This window comes from Triticum urartu, chromosome 7 (assembly GCF_003073215.2).
Source record: "Triticum urartu cultivar G1812 chromosome 7, Tu2.1, whole genome shotgun sequence".
NCBI lineage: Eukaryota > Viridiplantae > Streptophyta > Magnoliopsida > Poales > Poaceae > Triticum > Triticum urartu.
The window spans coordinates 47,051,697-47,061,702 of NC_053028.1; the positions used below are offsets into that span (position 1 = coordinate 47,051,697).

Below are 10,006 nucleotides of genomic sequence, written 5' to 3' on the forward strand. Positions count from 1 at the left end.
CATACATACGTATACGTACTGCTGCGGGCTGCAGCTGCTGGATTGCCGCACGGCGGGCGACGCGCACAGCGGTGACCGAGGCGACCACATCGACGAGTGGACGAACAGACGAGCGAGGCGTCCGCGAGATCTTCGATTGATTTGTTTCACAATCGAAACGAGCGGCCCTGCCGTGCAGCGTGCGTGACGCTTCGCTAATCGCTACCTCCTATCTGATGGGCCTACCTCATCTCGTTTTTCTTCTCTCATAAATTTTTTTCTCACCTATTTTTGCTTGACCATATTATATATGTGCACTACATCATGGGCCCCTCCTTGCGCTGGGCCCTGGGCCGTCGCCCCCCTGCCCATGCCCAGGGCCGGCCCTGGCGGTGGCTGGTGCCTCCACCGCACATGAACTAGAAATTACACTACGACAGATCTGCCCGATGGTATCCATCAGATACATGGATATTTACCCGATGGATATTGCATGGGCAGGATTTCATGCCCATAAAAAACAAGAGTATGGGTATAGGATTATTGTACTCGCACCATACCCTACCCACTGTCATCCTTCCTACCAAAGCAGTATAGATTGATTTTAACCTTCGGACCAATGAGAATCAAACGGCATATATTCACTTGAAGGTGCTGTCAAAGAACTCAATAACTATTACTGTAGTTAGCCACTGCAACAGGCCGGCCACTACACATTCGCCGCTGGTACCATTTCATGTTATTTCCTTCGTTCCGCGGATAAAAGATGCTTTCACTGCTTTTATATGTGTTACATGTATGAATGTAACGTAGCTGCCTAGTCCATTTGTTGGGTGGTGACAACGTGTGCTGTATCGATCGTCAATAAAGTGTGTCTACAAACATGCATGTTTGATGGATGGAATAATTGCACGCTATCAGCTTATGCTTTTGAGGAGAGATTTTCAAAAGCAAGTTGCCACTCATTCATCTGCGCGTTTCACCTTTATTCCTTGAGTCCTGTGATGATTTTTGGACCTACGGCGTGTAGGATGGTGGTGGGGTTAGGCCGCGGCTAAGACTAAAGCAGATCGAGAACTGTCTTTGTCTCCATCCCCTCCCCCCTACATCATGTACGTGCTCTTTTCCAAAGGAACTTGTTACGTGCCAAACTGCCCAAGACCCAAAGTGCCAGTGTCTCCATCCACCTATATAAGCACCATCTAGATTGGACTAGCAAGACTCCATGGCTATGGAAGGCAGAACCGGTGCAGCCCTCATCGCGGCGCTCTGCGCCGTGTGCTTGCTGCCGGGTCTGGCCAGGGCGCAGCTCCGGGTGGGGTTCTACCAGAGGAGCTGCCCCAACGCGGAGGCGCTTGTCCGGCAGGCCGTTGCGGCCGCCTTCGCCAAGGACGCCGGAATCGCCGCCGGCCTCATCCGCCTTCATTTCCACGACTGCTTCGTTCGGGTACGTAGCTACCTACACAATGAGAGTTCATCTGTGCATATACATTTCGGATCAATTGTGCCAACGCGTGGATAGCTCCAGCCTCCAGGGGCAAAGAAAAAAAGAACACCTTTTGGTGTTTTACAGCACGTTAGCTAGTAGCAAAGATAAACATCTAGCACTAATTGTAGGGGGGCGGCCGGATTTTACTTCCTGGGAACAAATTATCAGTTCAGTGGTACACCTCGAAAATGTACTACCACATCAACTTGTAAAGTTAGTTCTGTAAAAATTATCCTAGGTGTAGCCCTTAATTTTCATTTTTTTTATTTCATTCGATTGAACTATGGAGAGTTAGAGGGTAGTAGTATGTTTGCGAGAGGAACAATGGCTTTATTAATTTTTGAGAACAGGAACCCTTGCTATATAGAGAGAGAACTGCAAAACCATATTTTGCAAAACGGAAAAGCTAAATGTGTTATCTCCAGAGATAAAAGGAAAGTCAAAAGCAGAAAGGCCAAACATGTTATCTATCAAGACAAAGAGTACAAAGCATAAAGCTTAAAAGTAGTTAAATATGAAAGTAGCAGGTGATATATTCCCTGCTGGCCTGCTGTTTTTCTGTCTTCGGAGGCAACCCATATTCCCGTGCTGGCCAGCTGTTTTTCTTTCTTCGCATGTAATCCATATTCCCCTGCTGGCCTGCTGTATTTCTGTCTTCCGAGGCAACCCATATTTCCCTCTTGGCCAAACCATTCATTTGACAAACCTCAGTGCTCTTTTCAAATGTCTACCAATTCATGAATTTATGATTACTTTAAATAATTAATGATAATTATCCCTAGTTTTGTATCCTGCTAAATTCTTCTTTAGAGAATTTTCGACGATAGCACGTCATCATCGGTTAGCTATTGCCACATGATCATTGTCATGGTAGCTGTATGTTGTAGTGTTTGGTTGACGATGTGGATGCATGTATGTATATAAATACTTACATACAAGCTTTGAAGATTGTTCCAAAAAGAAATATCGTTAAAACAACAACCGAAGAACCACATCAAACAAATATATCAAAACATTCATATAGTATATGTGACCAATTAAAATGCACCGCAATTCTTGGGTAATTTCATTCCGCGGTTCCTTGATCACGAGTACATCATGATCCTTATGTTGGCTCTCCGTAGTAGAAGGAATAGATCAAGACCTAGAGAAGTAACTCAAAGCAGAAAAGTTAAATGTGTTATATCTATCGAAATAAAGGCAAAGTCGAAAGAAAAGCGAAAAGCTAAATTTGTAATCTCTCTGGAGACAAAGGGAAAGCCAAAGGCAGAAAAGCTAAACTGGGAAACTATGAAAGTGGCAGCGAATATATGCCCTGCTGTTTTCCTTGTCTAGAGGCAACGCATGTTCGTCTGCTCGTGGAACCTTTCATCGGACGAATCTCAATGCTCTTTTAATTCTCTCCCCATGATGCATGCTTGCAAACATGGTCACTTCAATGTTATCGTTCATAAGACGTTTTAGATATTTCAATATGGCCTACATATGAACTGATGAACAAACACACTAAAAGTGTTAATATATATACACATCCAAATCAGAAATAATTTAGAACGTCTTACATTTGTACATGCATACATGCAACCAATTGAAATGCAATTAGAAACGTGAAGTGTGAATGGCCGAGAGTTAATTTTCATCTTTACTTGATGCAGGGCTGCGATGCCTCAGTTCTGCTGGCCACCAACCCCGGCGGGGGCAGGACAGAACGGGTGGCTCCTCCGAACAACCCCAGCCTCCGCGGCTTCGAGGTGATCGACGCGGCCAAGGCCGCGCTCGAACGGAGCTGCCCCCGCACCGTCTCCTGCGCCGACATCCTCGCCTTCGCCGCGCGCGACAGCATCACCCTCACCGGCAACGTCGTCTACTCTGTCCCCGCCGGCCGCCGTGACGGCAGCATCTCTCGCGAGGAGGACGCCAACAACAACCTGCCCCCGCCGACCTTCACCGCGCAGCAGCTCATCGACCGGTTCCAGAACAAGACCCTAACCGCCGAGGAGATGGTCCTCCTCTCCGGCGCCCACACCGTCGGCCGCTCCTTCTGCTCCTCCTTCGTGGACCGCATCTGGAACGGCAACACTCCCATCGTACGTCCCTCGAGTGAGACACCATATTAGTTTACGTATATACGTCCGCTGAACTATCATCTATCAGGTGGATGCAGGGCTGAGCCCGTCGTACGCGGCGCAGCTGCGGGTGCTGTGCCCGTCGAACACGTCGCAGGCGACGGCCCCGATCGACCCGGGCTCGCCCAACGTGCTGGACAACAACTACTACAAGTTGCTGCCGCGCGGCATGGGGCTCTTCTTCTCCGACAACCAGCTCCGGGTCGACGGGAACCTCAACGTGCTGGTGAACCGCTTCGCGGGGAACGAGACCCTGTGGAAGGAGCGCTTCGCGGCCGCCATGGTGAAGATGGGCCGCATCCAGGTGCAGACCGGGAACTGCGGCCAGGTACGGCTCAACTGCAACGTCGTCAACCCGACGTCGTCGTCGGTCAGCCTGGCGGGCTCAGTCGAAGAGGACGGCCTCGTTGCCACGAGCTAGCCGAGACTGACGCACACACATGGTGCACCGATCGAGTCAGCATGGTGTTCTCAACTTCTCCCCGCCGGCTTCTTCTTCCTCGGATCATCTGTTTTTTTACATGTAATCACCCATGTCAGCATGCATGTGTGCGCTTTTATTTTATCTTACGGAGTACTACTATACTTCCACTTGTGCCAAGTTTGTTTTGTCCCCAATCGGAATGAAACTCTAGTCCTCAGTTGTGCCCATTTGAATTGAACAACTCTCATATACTCTACACGGTCAACAATACAGAATTTTGATTGAGTGTTATTTAGTCACATGCATGATAATTTCCAATTATAATTAACCAGGCTCTGTCCCTAAGAGCATCTCCAACAGCGGTGCCAAAAGACGTGCGCGCGCGGTAAACTATAGTGCGCGCTTCAATAGTGACGGGAAAGTAGCACGTGCGGGAAACGATTGCGCGCGCGGGAAAAAGCAGCAGCTTGCGCGCTAGATTTGGCCCACCGCTTTCGGCGCGCCTATAAATTGCGGCGCTCGCCACGCGGCCTCCACACTGCCACGCGCACTCTCCCCGCTCCCTCTGCCGCTTGCTCGCCTAGCAAACACCGCGCCACCATGCCGTCGTGCCGCCGGGGATCGTCTGGCTACCGCGGAGTCCGCGAGCGCCCCGGCGGCACCTACTACGCTGAGATCCAGTCCGGCGACGTCCAGCTGGGCCTCGGCACGTTCGGGACCGTGCACGAGGCCGCCCGCGCGTACGACGCGGCGGCGTGGCGTCTAGAGAGGCCTCCATCGCAGATGAACTTCCGCGACATCTACACGTGCGGGTAGGCGCAGGCCGTCGCCCCTCCGCCTCGTCTTATCACGGACCAGGACCGTGCGGAGCACCGTCGGCGGCAGCGCCGCCTCCTCATCGCCGAGGAGGACGAGCGAGCCATGGCGGAGTGGCGCCAGCGCCACCCAGAGGACGTCGCCAATGAGCGCGCCTACTGGGCGGAAAGGACGGCAAGGCACCGCGCAGAGCGGGCGGACAGGCGTCGGCGGAAGGCACTGGCGATATCGCAGTGTGATATCATTGAAGTGGTGGGGGGTCGATCTTTGGGGATAATGATCTTTGTTGGGAGGACATTTGGCTCGATACCTCGGACAACACCAGCGAGGATGATGATGATGATGATGAGGACGACTCGGAGTAGGTTGTAGTTGCATCATAGTTTATCTAGTTGCACCGTAGTATGTAGTTGCACTGTAGTTTTTATGTAGTTGCACCGTAGTTTTATCTATCTATGCTATCAACTATGTAAAATATCTATGTATCATTTTATCTATGAGATGAACTACGTATCATTTTTATCTAAAAAATATGTATGCAACTTAGCCCAGAGTGTTCGTGCGAGAGCGTGCGCGCTGCATTACTGAAGCTACACGCGCGCGCTAAATTCTAGCGCGGCTGCTGGAGCCAGCGCTGCCCGCCACGCCAAATCAGACGATGGGCGCGCTGCAAAGTACTTTTTAGCGCGCCGCGCGCTGGACGGCTGTTAGAGATGCTCTAAGGGTGCACACAATCCAACTTTTAATAATAACGCGTACCAATGCTCTGTATCGTCTATAAACCTACTCATCATCGAAGCCCTAACTAGGCAAGATGGAGTTTATTCGGCGAATGGTCATGAATTAACGACATCACACACTATGAAGTATTGCCGCGCTTTGGTAGGGTCGCCATAGCAAAAGGCCGGTTGACTCTTTTTCAAATGTTGAGAAGCTGTGTGTTGGGTTTTCTATTGCCTTATTGCTCAACAGTCCATTGGGTGTTGTAGAAATGACAGCCAGGTAAGGGCAACATCTACTCTTGGTGAAATGATGGATGTGATGACTTTGTGATGTGACAAATAAACAAAGTTGGGGCGGCACCCTGTGCCCATCGAGCACCATGTTCTTTGCTGTTGCGCCACAACCACTTGTAGGGATGATGCGAACGACAAGGCGACGAAGAATCTCACAAGGACTAGCCCTAGAACACCCTTGGGCATGAAAAAGATAAAAAGTGATTGGGCCGAGGAGAGAATTCAAGGAAAGGATTGTTGAAATTGAAGAGAGGCGGAGAGAGCCCCTTTGACTGGCTTTGGATCCCATTGTTTAGTATGTCCATGAAAAAATACAAAATGTACTTGGAGACCTCCAAATGTCCTCTCTACACTCTTCCTGGTACCTTCTTTCTTTTGGGCAAAGTGATATTTTTTGTTACCTTCTAGCTGGGAGATGGTCTTGCCAAAGGTCGTCCATGAAGGATAGATACCATTAACAAGCACTAGTAGAAAAAGGGTCAAACATGAAGCACATTAGTGCCGGTTTGAATTTGAGCCGGCACTAATGGTATCATTAGTGCCGGTTCGAACGACTATGCATTAATGCCGGTTCGTGTTAAACCTTTAGTACCGGTTCGTGCCACGAACCGGTACTAAAGGGGTGATGGCAGGCTGGCGTCAGGCTAGGGCCCCACGATCACCTTTAGTACCGGTTTGTGCCACGAACCGGTACTAAAGGGGTCTGACCTATAGTACCGGTTTGTGACACAAACCGGCACTATAGGGCAATTTTCAAACTCTACCCCCCCTGTGTCCCCATTTCAGTTCTGAAAAAAATCAAAAGAAAATGATAAAAACTTTAAAAAATAAAATCCTTCGAGAGGTAGTTATATTACTACATCTACTAGTTAGGAAAATTTGAAAACTTAAATTTGAACATGTTTTGCAAAAAGTGTAGGGAAAAGTAAAACGGCTATAACTTTTGAATACGATGTCGGAAAAAAAACGTATAATATATCAAAAAATTCAGCACAAAAATCCGCATCCGACGGAGACGGCCTATGGCCTGTTTGCAATTTTTTAGAATCCTCAAATTCCAAAAGGAAAAAAAGATATGGTCAAATTTAAGTTTTTTTAATTTTTTTTGTTAAATCTGGTCAAACTACTTATTCAAGAAGTATTAATGTTACTACATAATTATTTAATAATATTAGTGTTACTAAATAATTATTTCAATTTTTTGAATTTTGGTCAAATCTGGTCAAACTATGGTCAAACTGTGGTCAAACTATGGTCAAACTATGGTCAAACTTATTCAAGAAATATTAGTGTTACTAATTAATTACTGTTTTTTAGAATAATAGTTTCAAACTCAAACAGTGAAATGTGTGACTTCATGCTGAAGCTAAACTCCTGAGGGTTAATAGGATTGGCATCTTACTATTGTCAGGAAAATAACAAGTGCAGACTTGTAAACAAAGGAGAATAGAACCTGAAAGTTAAGCGTGCTCGGGCTGGAGTAGTGAGAGGGATGGGTGACCGGTCGGGAAGTTAGATGATTTGGAATGAGTGATCCACACTTGAGCAGTTAAGAGAGGTGATTAGAGACTAAATCACCAAATAATTCGGAAAAATTAAAAATAAAAAAAAATAATCAAAAAAAATTTCCAATTTTTTTTTAAAAAAATTCAAAAGAAAACCTTTAGTACCGGTACTAAAGGTCCCCCATACCAGGGCGCGAGCTCACGCCACGTGGTGGCACTTTAGCACGCCGGTTCGTGCCGAACCGGCACTAAAGCGGGGGGCCTTTAGTGCCCACCAATTAGTGCCGGTTATGGAACCGGCACTAAAGGCCCTTACGAACCGGTTTTAAAGCTCCGTTTTCTACTAGTGAAGATAGTAACGCATGATAGAGTCATGCCCATTAATGGTAGAGTTGCAATCTGGAGCTCTGTCCTTATAAAGTCCTACAAAAAGGGACAACGCTGGAGCATGTTGATGTTATTTTGAGACTTTGGCATGCAAAAAACGTTGGCAAATACACATCTCCACTGCTACTACATGCAATTGAGGGACACAAACATACCTGGAAACTCCCGATTCTCCAAGTGCCAAAGCCCAGCTTTGGCCCCAATATTTGTTTCTCCCAAGTACACTTTTTTCTAAAGACATTCACCATCACAGTGGAAAATCTGACCATTGCTTCAAGGCATATGGTCTCAAATATATGGATGTACTCATCAAGTAGATGTATGACTGAACCATTTACAAGCATCCCCATAATATTAAAGTGAATTTCTTGAGAGAAGCGAAACCAAGTGCCCAACACAATCTGTCTTCGGCATGAAGTAATCATCATATGCATTCACACCCTCCACAATGCGCAAGAACAATGGCTGCACAACCAGAAGTGACAACGAAAGATGCCCTCATGATATAACGACTTAGCTGCAAAATAGTCTCTCATAGATCAACGTGGCCCAATCTTTCAAAATAGTCTTTCGTAGCTGCAAAATTTGGTGTCTCGGTGTTGAACCCTTGAAGTGAACATCATGCTCCTCTTCCTTCTCCGTTTCATTGGAAATACTCTTAGCATTGCCAATTAATCGTCTGAATCATCGTCCGGTAGCGGTGATTTGATGAACTCATTGTAAAAGTACTCATCACCCTAATCCATCGTGTTTCCTACACAATTGAACAACAAGGTTTGTCAACAAAATGTCATAGATACCATGTTCAGTCACATTCACCTTACAGTTTTAGCAGAATTTGATCGAGCCTTTCAGATAGTAATCATGGATAACCTAATAGAACTATTACATATATTGCATCGTGGTGACCATAGAAATCATAACATACTCAGCATAATCCTTCCATGAAAAGTAAAAAATGTCAGCCAAATCCTCTTGCCGCGCAGGACGCAGGAGGATGTTGTTGGCACTGTTAGGATTACGCGCATTGGTACAATAATATTAGTGTCGATAGTATATAGATAAACATATCCTATGATTGTTGCAAATGAGTGAGAGGCTAAGAGACTGAAAACACTTCCTCCTCAAATGTGGTAGAATAATCCCAAATGCCTCTCAAGCCTACACAACTTGTTCTGTTCATATAAGATTTAAAGGCTATTTATCTTAAATATATGGACCATATTTTAGCATCATCCCTAGATAAACTAGACAAAAGAGATTTGTAATGTAACTATATCTATCCCTTTTGAGTCATTGTGAGGGAGCTTCAGCAGCTCACCCAATTGCATTTATAGGCTTGTGCGGCTCCATGCATCTCCAGATCAGCACAGGCGCCCATTTTTTCTAGTCGGGTTGGTTTGATATCGTCGCATTTGATGATGGCAGGACCATTTAACATGTCTTGGATATGATTGGACACATATCAACCATAAAAACACATGATTACTATCCCGATAGTGTACATGTATCATGTTGTTTTTAGTTGCTAGAAGGTGTCCATATTATTACGGCGCACACTTAAATTTGGATTCAGATGCTAGTTTCAACTTGGATTGCTTTCTTTGCACACGCATATTACAAACTAAATTTCTCATAGGTACTGTTGTCACTGATAGAAATAAACATCAACAAGATATTTGCAATGAAGTTGAAAAATGAAGTAAAATATCTCAAAAGTATTAGAACTTCAACATGATATACATATGATCATCGAGATGGATATTGACAATAATTACAATCTCGTCGTCGGGTTCCTCCACAGCTGAGATATGTTCATCGTGTTAGAAGAGATGCAACCCCTTCTTCCACAAAAATCGGAGCGCATCTATCATGCTATACATAATGATCGATAGTAAGAACCACATCATTACTTTTGGTCATGCTCTTCTCCGATACCGCACCGGCCAATATGATCCTCATGGATATATAGGCATATGGTCGACAAGATCCTGGCAAAAATCTAGAGTTGGCCAGGGTCGATCCTGATGACGGAGTCACCACAATGGTGTTTTTGTCCTTGTATGAGCTCTTGTGGGGATGTCTTCCATCCCTCGAATTGGTTTGGACTCTCCTATAGAAATCTAGACCTTAGAACAAGGCCTGATGGTATGCCGACGATAAGATAAAAGTGTCATGGAGGTAGAATGGCCTTGTTAAAGTAACGCTGGTCCACCCACGAGGATAATATACCGAAACACATTACAAAAAAGATGAAGACCTAT

The 10,006-nt window shown here is 46.0% G+C and overlaps 1 protein-coding gene across 1 annotated transcript; it reads left to right on the top strand.

Annotated features, from left to right (window-relative positions):
* Positions 1-1,137: 1,137 nt before the first annotated feature.
* LOC125522254 (peroxidase 1-like) lies at positions 1,138-4,251 on the top strand. Its single transcript, XM_048687331.1, has 3 exons — positions 1,138-1,426; positions 3,124-3,555; positions 3,623-4,251. Exons 1-3 carry the CDS (start codon positions 1,205-1,207, stop codon positions 4,013-4,015), a joined length of 1,047 nt encoding a protein of 348 aa, XP_048543288.1. The 5' UTR covers positions 1,138-1,204; the 3' UTR covers positions 4,016-4,251.
* The last annotated feature ends 5,755 nt before the right edge of the window (positions 4,252-10,006 follow it).